The sequence below is a fragment of the Danio rerio genome, chromosome 2, assembly GCF_052040795.2.
Source record: "Danio rerio strain M-AB ecotype USA chromosome 2, GRCz13ab, whole genome shotgun sequence".
NCBI classification, from domain to species: Eukaryota; Metazoa; Chordata; class Actinopteri; order Cypriniformes; family Danionidae; genus Danio; species Danio rerio.
The window spans coordinates 60,241,885-60,256,176 of NC_141022.1; the positions used below are offsets into that span (position 1 = coordinate 60,241,885).

Sequence of the window (14,292 nt, forward strand, 5' to 3'; positions counted from 1 at the left end):
ACACATTTATTTCTCTAGATAATATTTTTATACATGATCTCAAGCTACTAAAAATGTCACTAAAAGTCACTTTGTTAAACTGTAGTTTAATTTACAACATCAAAAGGTGGGCAGAGTAGAGATCAACATCCCATAATGCAATTCATAACTGTAAATGCCTAAATACTAAATCTGTTCATTAACATACATTTTTGAGAGTGTGAAATAAGTCTCAGTGTCATTTTTAATGCAGCTTTGACCTTTCTAGAACACATACCTCTCCACATAAGTCCAACAAGCAGTGAAAGAACAGGCCACACCAGATGATGACATGACTCTTTAATTATGGCTGTTGTTTATAAAAGATTGGTCAGTGTATTTTCAGTGCATGAAGCTCCTCTCTGGACACACTTGTCTGAACATTTGCAGGGTTTTCCCAGTATTTTTGCACGTCGGGAACATCAGGCCGAACCCACCTGAACACAGGCTTGAGGATCAGCCGTCACACGTCTGGGCTTCACCTGCAGACGTCCAGTGAGAACAGAGCCCAAAACACAGGACGGAGACGCCGCAGCATACACACTCTACAGGTACTTGGGAAGATCCTTCTCCACCACCTAACAGACAAGTATAAAGCGCTCACAATTATGACTTTAGTTTATGCAGCGGCTGAGAAGTCTGTAAATACACAACTGTAAGAAAATTTTGGGAAACTGTCAATGGTCATGCTTTTTTTTGCTGTGAAAATATATCTAAACTCGTAAATTTGTAAAACTGAGCTGTTAAAGAAAGAAAAAGGAAATATAGAAAGAAAAAGATTTAGAAATGAAGGAAAAAGAACAATTACAACGAAAGACAAAGCAAAATCCAAAAATGTAAAAAAATTATAATTTTGTGAGATTAAAATAATAGTTATAATAACAACGACAATAATAATAATATTAATAATAATACATTTGCAAGATGTAAACTCAGAATTCAGATAGAATAAATTAATAATTTTGCAAGAGGTAAAAAAATAAGTAATGTTACCAAGCTTTCAAAACTTAGAAAAACAAACTAAGAAAATTGGGAGGAAAAAATAAAAACATAAAAAATTGCAAGTTGTAAAATCTGAATACAGAGCAAAAACAAGGATACTATTAATAATAAAATGTAATTGTGTGACGATTAAAAAGAAACAAAAGTCTGCAAGACACAGAAAAACTAATATTTTTGTGATATTATTATTATTATTATTATTATAACAACAACAGAAGAACCTTGCAAGCAATACTTTGAGACAAATTTTTTTTACATAAATACAACTTGACAAGTTTTCAAAACTTAGCAAAAAGGAAGAAAAAAATTATAAGAATTTACAGATAAAACAAATGTAATTGAGACGTTTAAAAAGAAATCTGCAATTTGGAGCAAAAAACCTGAATTTAAAAATTGCCAGATGAATTGTCAAAAACAATTGTCAAAAGAATTATTTATAAATGCTCATAAAGAAAAAAAAAAAAAACGCAAGATGTTTTTTTTCTTTAAGATTACAAAAGGAATGAATAAATGACAAATATTTATCCCACCAAAAAAGTTTAAATAAATCATGAGTATAAATGTTTTGACTTACGCTTGGATCGTCCATTGGTCCGTACCTCTTCACAACCTGACCCTTTCTATCAATGAGGAACTACACAAAAACAACAGCCAGAGTTCACGATAAGACACAGAACATTAACACATGTCTGTTTTCATCAATGCAAAAACCGAAAATACACAACACATTTTCCATTGCGTATTTTGTAAAAATGGAAACATTTTGTCAAACAAACTAAATTCCAATTTTAAAACAAATCCCAAAATATTAATAATAAGTAAAACAGATGCTATTAAAAACAAAAATGCTAAACAAAAAGTTATTAAACAAGAAAAAAAACGAAGAAAAAGAAAAAAATAACTGAAAAGAAAGAAATGAAAACAAAGAAACAAAAATGGAGAAACAAAGAATAAAAAAAAAACTGAAAAAGAAAAACTGAAAGAGAGAAATAAATAAAAGGAAACAATAAAAAAATTAAAAAGAAATGAAATGAGAAACTATTTTAAAACAGAAAAACAAATGGAGGAAGAAAAAAGAAATAAGAAGAATGAATAATAAAAAAAGAAAGAGGAAAGAATTAAATAAGAAAAAAGAAAAAACTGAAAGAGAAGAAGAGAAAAGGAAAAAAACTAGAAAAAAAGAAAGGAAAAAGGGAAAGAAAAAAACTGAAAAAAAGGGAGAAGATCAAAATAAAGAAAGAAAAAACAAGATAAGAAAAAAGAATGAATAAAGAAAGTAAAGAGGAAAAAAATGAAAGAGAAAGAAAAAAAGAACAAATAAAGAAAGAAAAGAGGGGGAAAATTAAAAGAAAAAAAGAAAGGAAAAAAAGAAAAACTGAAGAGAGAGAAAAAAAACAAACAAAAACAAAATAAAGAAAGAAAAAGCAAGAGAAAGAAAGAAAGAAAAATAATAAATAAAGAAAAAGATTGTAGAAAAAAACTGAAAAAGGAGGAAGAAAAAAAGAACAAGAAAGAAAACAAAAGATAAGAAAAAAGGAAAAGAATAAAAAAAGAAAAGAGAATAAAAAAAAAATCAAACAGAAGGAAAAAAACTGAAAGAGGAAAAGCAAACAAAGGAAACAAAAAAAGAAAGACAAAACAAAATAGAGAGGTAAAAACAAGAAAAAAACAAGAATAAAGAACATTAAGAGAGTGAGAATAACCAGGGAACACGCATACCTTGGTGAAATTCCACTTGATGTTGCTGTGGGAATAGAGCAGTATAGCAGATGATCAGTGCATTAAACTAGAGGACGAGTGATAATTGTGAGTATAGAGAAAGCATTAACTGACTTCCCCAGTGTTCCTCTGCCTTTGGGCTGCTCCTTCATCCACTTCCAGAGAGGATGAGCTGCGTCTCCGTTCACATCGATCTTACTGAACAGATCAAACTCTGCGTTGTAGCCTTTAGCAAACTCCTTAATCTCCGCTTCACTTCCAGGCTCCTGCACACGAGCACACACACACAATATTTAGCTAGAACACAAATAACTCTGCATACATCTGATGGGACAAACTGCATCATTGGTTTATTAATATAGTCACATCAGCAACTGGTTGTGTGTCCTTTCGTTTAAATACAACAGATCTATTTGGCGAATATTATTTATTATTTTCATTTTGTTGGCAACTATTTGAAATAAAGTCTATTTTAAATAGGTTTGATATTTTCCACTTAGTTTACATCAGGCCTGCACAATATATCGATTCAGCATCAATATCGCAGTGTGTCTGCACATTAGTCACACTGCCGGATTTGCAATGTTAAATTGGGATCATAGTCCCAATGGCAGCCACAGGACAACGGCGCCAGTGTGCTCACCACACACTAGCTATTGGTGGAGTGGAGAGACTGTGATAGAGAAAATTCAGTGGATGGGGATGATTGGGAGTCCAAGGTAAGGGCCAATAGAGGGAATTTGACCAGGACACTGGGGTTACACCCCTACTCTTTACCAGAAGTACCATGGGATTTTTAATGACCACAGAGTCAGGACCTCGGTTTAATGTCCCATCCGAAAGACAACACTCACTGAGCAGTATAGTGTCCCCTTCACCTACCGAGGCATTAGGACTAGGGATGCTCAAAATAATCGATTAACCGTTAACCGAAAGGGTGCGTTTGTGACCGATTAATGCTATCAGTTAAACGATTAAAATTATTATTTTATATATTTTTAGTTTGGCTGCAAAAGGGGCCGATTGAATGCGCCTTTGCGTTAAGAGGGGCATCTTTTGCACGCGGCTCATCCCAGAGCAGCAGAGAACTTTAAGAGCTTGGTTTCCGCTACATTCATTCTTCCATGGCGGGGAACAAAATGCATTCCGCCACGGCTAGATACCCATTCAAAACATTCAGTTATTGCTGTTGTTGTTGTTTTTAATAGCGGATTATAATCGCATCAAAACGTATTAAAAGGTAAGTCGATTATAACAGCGCAAACTTTTTTGTTACCGTATAGTGCTGTGCGCTATTGTTTAATCCTTTGGGGTTACATGCTGACTGACTGACAGGTGCGCGATGCGTGAGGCCAGGAAACACGCAGAAGCTTTCAGTTGAACACAGTTTCTATAGTTATACTTTATTTAGAGATAAAGGTATATGACTCTGCATATAATCACTCTATCTTGCTGGAGTTTATAGCCGTTTCGCTTTACTTCAGGATGCATTATTGCCGCTCTGAAGGTCTAATCGCTGTTTTAAGTTAGCAGAGCTGTATGAATGTACAAATATTGAATATCATAATATTATTAAATATTACAATTTTATCAACATATACAGCAACACTTTTGCACAATTGATACCCAGCTGATTCAGTTGTTTCATAAGAGGACCGCGCCTCTTCTCTTCTTTTTTCCTTGTCAACATATAAAGGCAGTGAGGTGCGCCTCGCGTTTTTGGAATCGGGACGATAACGTGTAACCCGTGCCTACAGACACATTTGCCAAAGAAGCAAAATAGAAGAAGAATATTGCCTGAAACAGACGTGTTGATGCCAAAAAAAAGCGCTGATGTTGACTTGGATCTGCATCATAAACGCAACAAATAGGCTTTACCTTTTATTTTGCAGAATATAAAGCATGTATGCACATTAATGCAATATCATATCTAAACAACACAACTGTTTACAAAAAGTCAACATATGCGCGCGCGTTGTTGTTGTCTTTTCATCACGCAGTGCACGCACTTAAACCGCGATGGAGAGAAAGGAAACCATAGCAAGACATAATCTTTAAAATAATGATTTCTATTAAAATGTAAAAAGGTTTTGTGATTTATAATAATACAAACGGGGCATTAAATAAATGCATATTTTCCGTGGAGCGAGCGATTTGAGGAGGTCTGCTATTTTATTTGACGAAAGACAAAAATATGATTGGAAAAAAACAGCCTATGCCGGTTATTAAAAATAATCAGTCAGTGTTTTCGATTTGTAATATAAATTAATTATTTAAGTGTAAATAATTTAGGGCAGTCCTATTTATTTTATTCATTTTATTTAGTTTATTCTGTTCTTCTGTGCTAAACACTGCAGGTGCGTGAAAATGCTCTGTTGTATTGTTCTATTATTAATAAGCTTGCATATAAAAATAAATCAGTATTTTATGCAATATTTAATGTGTCAGACACAAAATAGACACATCAATTTGTTTAATATAAAATTAATAGTAATCTGACCAGTTAACCGTTAATAACCGATTAATGAGCGGCGGTTGTCGGTTCGCAAAATTAACCGAAATGAGCATCCCTAATTAGGACTCACGCATACCACAAGTTGAACGCCCCCTATTAACCTCTCTAACACCACTTGCAACAGCAAGCTAGTTTTTTTACCTGCTTACAGATTTCTAGTCATCACGAAGACATTAATTAGCATGTTCACGCGTGTTCATTAGTGTTGGAGCTAAACAATGCAGGACACCGACCCTTAAGGATCAAGTTTGCCCACCCCTGCTCTATGGACAGAGACTTACTTTACATCTTGTTTAAATGCCCCTTTTTATAAATCGCTTGAAGTACATTTAAAAACAATAATAATAAAAAAAAAAAGTCTTCAATTGTATATTTAATGTAGTGCAGTGTAATACGCACCTGCTTTCCGAACTGGTTGCAGGGGAAGCCCAGGATGCGTAAACCCTTCTCAGCGTACGTGACGTGCATTGCCGCAAGCTGAGTGTAGTTTACTGGAGTTTTACCTCATTTAGAGGCTACGTTTGTGATGATACACACATAACCCCTGAAAAATAACACACAAACACACTTCAGACACCACGGCACAGTTTCACACACTAACATTAACCAGACGCACAATCAACAAATGTGAAGTGACTGATGGAGGCGAGGATCAGGAACAAGAGAAAGTGTGTAAATTTGCTTTTATTAGTGTAAAGTTAGATTAAACAGCGCACAGTACTTGTCATAAGTTTGACGTTTTAATTAAAACTACAGGTATTGTGAGACAAAACTGCATTTAGGTGCACAAAAATACTGTAAAAACACGTATTGCATTATTACTAAAGATTCCAGTGTCACGGGATCCTTCAAAACACAGTAGAATACATTTTGAAAGGTTTTCACAGAGAAAAATAATGCTTAATAGTAACCATTTTACTTTGGGCTGCACGATATATGGTTTCATCATTGATCCAGCAGTGTGCAAGTCTGCAACAGTCCAGCGCAGGGATCTGCAGCGTGTCAGGATTATAGTTGACCAGACGTTACGGTTAACAACAGTGAAATCATTTTAAATTTTAACCTTTGAGTGGAAGTTTATTATTTGCATCAATTTTTTTAAGGCCTGACTAAGAGTTGAGAGCAAACCTAAATATTTGGGCACCATAAAATTAAACGATTGTTTGCATCTTAAAAGGTTTATTGCAAATTTATACTCCAATAAAATGATAAAGTGTTAATATTATTATTACTATTTTTATAATAATAATAATTATTATTATTATAATAACAACAACGCGACGCAGTGACGATGTAGGTAGTGCTGTCGTCTCACAGCAAGAAGGTCACCGGTTCGAGCCTTGGTTTGGTCAATTGGCGTTTCTGTGTGGAGTTTGCATGTTCTCCCTGTGTTCGTGTGGGTTTTCTCTGGTTTCCCCCACAGTCCAAAGACATGCGGTACAGGTGAATTGGGTAGGCTAAATTGTCCGTAGAGTAGGAGTGTGAATGAGTGTGTGTGTGGATGTTTCCCAGGGATGGGTTGCAGCTGGAAGGGCATCTGCTGCATAAAAATGTGCTGGATAAGTTGGTGGTTCATTCCGCTGGGGCGACCTCGGATTAATAAAGGGACTAAGCCGAACAGAAAATGAATGAATAACAACAGTTATTATTGAATTTCTGCTTCTGAATACTGTTTGACTTCCCAGAAAATCATAAATCATTGAATCTTTATTTTGTTGTATTCAACTACGCTTGTCAGATCTCATATTATATTTTATTCAGATATGGTCCTCTGCACAACCATCGCAACTGATCTAAAATTAAAAATGTGAAATTGCATTTATAAATCACAATTTATAAAGTCGCAGTGAATGAAAATATTGCAATGTCAGTTTTTTTTTTCCAATATTGTGCAGCCCTAATTTTACTAATATTTCAGAATATTATTGGTGTTTTACTATATTTGATTACAAATGCAGCAGAGGAGACATAAATAAAACAAAGTATTATTTAAAGACATTTGACAATTGCTGCGATTACAACTATTTCTGTTACTTGATATAAAACTAAATAATTTAAACATAATAAATTAACATAAGTATATATTATTAATACCAAAAGTAAATACTTGTACATTTTACTTTCAACGTTTACAGACGTAAAACAAAGAACTATTTAAAAACATTGACAATTACTGCAATTATGAGTATTTTGTTAATTGATAAAAAAATCAGAAAAATAATCATCACTCAAAAATAATTTCATAATATTTAATAACTTATAATATAAAATATATTAACAATAAAAAATGTATATTAATACACAGTATAAACAAATAGTAATACTTCTACATATACTTTTACTTTTTCATATTAACCATCGACAAAAAAGCGTTCAATATTAATATTATTTTTAAAGCTAAGTAAGTGATAATAATCTTTAATCTAGTTGTACGTGTTTGTAATGTGCTGACCTGTATTTCTCCAGAGAAACGTCATTTCCATCAATGTCTATGGCTGAGAACTCGTATATGGATTTGGCCGACTGCCAGTCATTGGCTTGGGCACACTGTAAAACACACAGAGGTTAAAGGTCAGGGGTGTGACAAGTGCCTAGTGATCGCATCAAACACACAGGGAGAAAAAAAAATACAGACAACTATTACTATTATTATTAACTTCACCCCCCCCCCCCATCCCCCGCTATGTACAATTTGGCAATGTACCCATGCATGTAATGATTTTTTTTATTTATTGCCATGTCAGAAACCAAGGCTATTTTCATGGCAAGAACATTTCAACATTAAACAAACAATTAAGAACAACAAACAAATGAATGTACAAATGAAATAAGACTTTTTTTTGTGTTAATAATACATGATAAGAATTCCTAATTTTTTTTCCGGTGTCACTTAGCTAAGAGTTTATTTCATTAAAAAAGTCTTCTGGAATCATTAAAAGCAGGACAGTCCAGTAAAATGTGTTTCACAGTCAGGGGAGTTTTGCAGCACAAACATTGAGTGGGGTCTTCATCTTTAAGTAAAAAGGCTTGAGTTAATCTTGTGTGCCTAATACGACATCTGATAAAAATCACTTGATCAAATCGAGTCTCAAAATGTCTTAAAACTCTGTTTGAGATTTCAGGAAATTTATTATTTTCCAATGCATCCCACTCCTCTTGCCACTTATTTAAAATGTAAATGTTGAATATTAATTTGTATTGTCATGTACTGTAGGTAATTATTTATTTTAATTATTTTTAAAGTTAATTAATTTATTTATTTATTTTTATTAATTTAGTATTATTGTTATTTTATTATTTTTATTTATTTACTATTATTATTAATATTTTAAATTTTGCTATACTTTTATCTATTCCTGTTGTAATTGTATTTTAATTTTACTTGTTTGCTAATTCATTTCAGCGGCAATGTTCAAAAATGGGGGGAAAATGACAACCCTAAATGTACAAAATGTTAAAGCCTGAGAAAATAATCACAAATAAAGGTTTAAATAAAAGGTCTCATCTCTGATGGAGGAATTTGGCATTTGCTCACAACTTGCTTTAAAGCATCTTTAGCAGCTACATCAGCTCGCTCATTTCCAGAAAGCCCAACATGTGTGGAATCCAACAAAAAATGATGTGATAATACCCATGTACGTATGCCAGCAAAGTGCATTGGATTTAAAAGAAACAAACAAACATACACAGAAACAAACTAAGACAAGAACACTCTCAAACAGAGCTCAGTTATACAAGTTAATCATGTAACTGCTTTGTTTATGAAACATTACAATCTTGGCCTTTGCCCTCTGATATAACGATCATGTGTCACTTATGCACAACAAGATTTCAGCAGAAAATTTGACATTAAATCCAGACACCACAGACAAAAACACTGCTTTGAGATTTGGGTTTTGCACTCTTTTTATTTTGTTCAGTCTAATGTTATGAAAATAATCTTGACGTTTTTTTAAATATCTTTTGTTGCATTTTATGATTTTGTGTCAATAGATTTGAATTACAACACTATATTTTTAAAATGAGTCCCCCCACCCCCATTGTAATTCCCTGTTGTACTAAACAGTAATATGCATGATTACATGTGTTACTCTACAAATATTCTTTAATGCAGTTATTTTTCTGATTTATGGAGTGAGATTGCCACAAATCTATACTCTAAAACCCTTTAATCTGTCAAAAATGAAATAAATCAACAAAATTAAACGCAATGTTCAGATTTTTGTGCCAGAAAAGCATGCAAATGAGCGAATAGTTCATCAAACAATGTCATATTTTCATATTTAAACATTTAATTTTATAATAAAGCTGAAATAATATTTAAATATGTCTACAATTCTTAATGTAATCAGTCATTAGGGTGATGATCATTTCTAGCGTTTGTTTTTTTACCTGCTGTGTCTGAAATTAAAGTTGAGACTATTTAAATAAATTAAATCAAATGCCCAAACTCTACATCGGGATATTCCTACAACAAGCAGCTTTACCGGCAGTGGTCTTGTGTACAGAAAACATAGGCGTCACACAGGACTGATCACGACTACGGGAAACACACACACACACACCCTATAGATTAAAGCTAAACAGATTTGCGAGTAATCCACTACACGGCTGTCTCTAAACTAAGCCTAGATGTTTCAGCTAGACAGGCCATTCAAGACCTGAAATACATCCATATGCATGCCATGAGGTTAATTAGAGATATTTAGGAACTCGAGATTGCCATAAAGTTCATGCTGGGTGGGTTTATTAATGATGCTGATGAGGCCTGTACAATAATCAATATATGGACTCATCACACAACACCGACATGACCTCAATCCTTTTTGGCGATGCAATACAGATCGCGCATGAATAAAAACCAATTCTAGCAACATTATAGCTGATATGCGTATACAACAAGTGGCATAAAATGGCAATAATGTCGTGTATCGCAATATATTTTGGTACAATATATCATACAACAAAATATAAATATCATGAAAGGCCTAAAGGTGGTTAATGTAGGCATTAAATATGACAATCATATGTTTTTAGTATGAACAAATGGATGCATTGGAAAATACTGAAGAATGCACATTATACCTGCATGAATTTATCATACTTAAAGCTAAATAATTAATTGAATTATCTTTACAACAGATCTGGGTGTGGCAAATAAAACTGATAATGCTTTAACACCATTTAATTTTATTATCTGACTCAAAGTTGAACGTTAATTCAATAAACAACATAGCATTAACGTGGGATTATTTTTGTTATGAATTGACACTGATATTAAATGTGGCAGATGCTGTAAATGCAATCTATTGCACTCACATGCCTATAAATGCAATCTATTGCACTCACATGCTTATAAATGCAATCTATTGCACTCACATGCCTATAAATGCAATCTATTGCACTCACATGTCTATAAATGCAATCTATTGCACTCACATGCCTATAAATGCAATCTATTGCACTCACATGCCTATAAATGCAATCTATTGCACTCATAATTGTATTTATGAAATGCATGTATGTATGCATGTATATAAATAAATAATGAACTATTTATTTTGAATTATTAGACCCCTTGTTTATTTTTACCCGAATTTTTGTATAACGGAGAGAAGATTTCCTCAACACATTTCTAAAGATATTAGTTTTAATAACTCATCTCTAATAACTGATTTATTTTATCTGTCATGATGATGGTAAATAATATTTGACTAAATCTTTTTTAAAGACACTTCTATACTTCTACACTAGCTTAAAGTGACATTTAAATGCTTAACTAGGTAAATTAGGTTAGCTACACAGGTTAGGGTAATTAGGCAAGTTATTGTATAATGATGGTTTGTTCTGTAGACAGTTGAAACAAAAATTAGCTTAAAGGGGCTAATAATACTGTCCTTAAAATGGCTTTTAAAAAATTCAAATCTGCTTTTATTCAAGCCAAAATAAAACAAATAAGACTTTCTCCAGAAGAAAAAATATTATCAGACATACTGTGAAAATTTCCTTCCATTGTTAAACATAATTTAGGAAATGTTAAAAAAAAAAATAGAAAAAAAAATCCATAGGGGGCCTAATAACTCTGACTTCAACTGAATGACTAAATACATCACCAAAGAATTCATTAAAAACGACCATAACACTGATTAGGCTTAATAATAGTTCAAGTGTACTTAATTGAGTACTAGATGCTGTAATGCCTACAAATGCAATCTAGACTTATATACAATAAAATGTATTTATGAAACATAATAAAATTTAAACAGTGTAAACATGTACAATAGTATATCTTAATCTTAATATAACACAATATTAAACACAATAATTACCTTTAATGTACTAAAAATGCATCTAAAAAAAATCTATAAATGCAATCTATTACACATATACAATAACCTGTATTTAAGAAACATTATACATACATACATACAACACAATCTTAAACAATCCCCTAAAATTAATGATTCTTCATTAAAATGATAACAACAATTTAAACAATAAAACTGTATTTAAGAAATTTAATAAAATCTAAACAGTGTAAATAAAATCTAATTTGCGAAAAATTTAAATAACAATAAAACAAAATATTAAACCTATTAATAAGTTAAAAATGAATGATACCTCTTTAAAAATGACTATAACACCTATTAGGTTTAATAGGAATACAAATAAATGTACTTAATTTAGTACTAGATGTAATGCCTACAAATTAGGCATGGAACGATAACCATTTTCAAGGTATACCGCCGTTTGGAAAAGTCAAGGTTTTGAAACCGTCAATTTTCTGCAATACCATTTCTAAGGTATGTGTATGATTTATTTATTTATTGTTTTTTTTACGACAACAGTATTTCCAGCAGAAAAGATTTAGCTTTAAATTGTAAAAATAAAAAGAGTTTTTGAAACAAATGAAAAAAGCAGAAATCAATAATATTTTTATTTTATTTTTACTGATGCGTTTATAGTTCCAAAATATTTTAAATGTTTCTCCAAATAAAATATTTAGTTTTCAAAAGGGAAAAAAGGTTTTGTTTTTTGCCCAGACATTTAAAAAGAATATATTTTTGAGCAGTAATCACGATATCGCGACATTTTTATCCAAGGTTATCATGCTGTCAGAATATTATACCGGCCCATGCCTACTACAAATGCAATCTATTAGACTTATGTACAATAAACTGTATTTATGATGCAAACGTGTAAACATGATGCAATATAATATATAAATCTCAATACAACACAATCTTAAACACAATCATTACTTAAAAATGACTGATTCTTCAATAAAAACGACCATAACACTTAGGCTTAATAGTAAGTGCACTTAATTGAGTATTAGATGCTGTAATGCCTATGAATGCAATCTATTACACTCATATACAATAAAAAATATTTATTAGGCTTAATAATAACACAAACGTACTTAATTGCGTACTGATTAATAATAAGAATAAGAATAACAACGACAATAATAATTATAATAAATACAAATCTACTTCCTGGAGTACTAGATTAGAGTAATGACTATAACTATAATTATAAGTAATGACTATATAGAGTAAAGATTGTAAACATGTACAATACAATATAAATGACAATACAAAACAATATTAAAACCATATATAAGCTAAAAATGAATTATTCTTCATTCAAAAACGACCATAACACACACATTAGGCTTAATAACAACACAAACGTACTTAATTGCGTACTGCTTAGTAATAATAATAATAGTTATAATTATAATAATTATAATAGTAAAAATCTACTTACTTGAGTACTAGATTTGAGTAATGACTATAAATGCAATGCATGAAACATAATTAAACTCAGTGTAAACATGTACAATACAATATAAATAACAATAAAACAATATTAAAACGTTTAATAAGCTAAAAATAATGATTATTTATTTAAAAACGACCATTACACAAATTAGGCTTAATAATAACACAAATAAATGTACTTAATTGAGCACTAGAAAAATTAAAACTTAAACAAGATTGTTATCACGGATTTCTCCACGTGATTAGAAGCAGAAGCCTAACGGTTAACCGAAACCAGGCCTTAAACATATATCTACACAATAACAGACGTTAACAAGCAGTTTCGTAAAAGATATGTCAACATAAATCACGTAAAACACCAGAAACGCTGATTATTTCCGCAGGGGCGTGATTTCACCATTGAAGCTAACGGCTAACGTTGCTGCACCGGAATGAATTAGCGGAGACACACACAGGTGCTACAAAAATAGCCACACCGCACTATGACCTTGTAACAACAACTGCATTAAGTAGTTGTTAAATAACCCATTACTGTGTTTACGTGCTTAAAAAATAGGTTAAAAGCTTATATGAAGACTCACCATTGCTCTGGCGAAGCTCTTGCTGCCCACCGCTCCAACCAACAGCGCTCTCTGAAACAACCACATACTAGTAGCACTGCGGCACAAGACCACGCCTACTTTTGTGGAAAACACGCCTTTCCAGAAGTCCCCAGCCAATCAGAGTCGTGCCTATGCAACTGATGCAAAGTCATATGATCATTACGTGCAATGCGTATATATAAATTGTATGTAAATTGTATTTCCTCGTATTTATTGTATACACAGAAGCCCAGAAAATATTTGAATATTTAGTTTCCTCGTTTTTATTATATACATACACTGACACGAAATATGAAAGCTAAAAAATGAAAATAAATAAATTAATGTTAATTATATTAATATATTCGTTTATTTTAAATGTTTCGAGGTCATAATCAATTTCCATAATCTTACGTGTAGTGCGATATTCAGATTTTAATTCTTCTTGTCATCCGTTCTCCTGATAAACTTTATTATGTTATTTTCTGTACATTTAATGGATATATTTATGTCAATTATTTAATTTGTAATATTTGAATTACATATCCTGTTCTCATATTATCTGCTACAAAAGCCTATTGAATGCACCGTAAATGGACTGTGTTACTTCTTATGTCTAGACATATTTTATATAGCAATTTAATTTCATACAGTACTGTTATGAAGGACA

At 31.9% G+C, this 14,292-nt stretch overlaps 2 protein-coding genes across 3 annotated transcripts in view; both read right to left on the reverse strand.

The window, feature by feature from the left end:
• Window positions 1–14,292, reverse strand: part of btbd2b (BTB domain containing 2b) — a 1,074,195-nt gene that overhangs the window by 118,329 nt on the left and 941,574 nt on the right. The gene's annotated exons all lie outside the window — the stretch shown is intronic.
• On the reverse strand, window positions 302–13,715 carry gpx4b (glutathione peroxidase 4b). 2 transcript variants are annotated; one of them, NM_001030070.2, is given in 7 exon segments: window positions 302–596; window positions 1,595–1,654; window positions 2,740–2,764; window positions 2,854–3,005; window positions 5,654–5,798; window positions 7,707–7,801; window positions 13,623–13,715. In NM_001030070.2, coding segments are annotated over 7 exon segments (576 nt in total). In that variant the 5' UTR covers window positions 13,689–13,715; the 3' UTR covers window positions 302–563.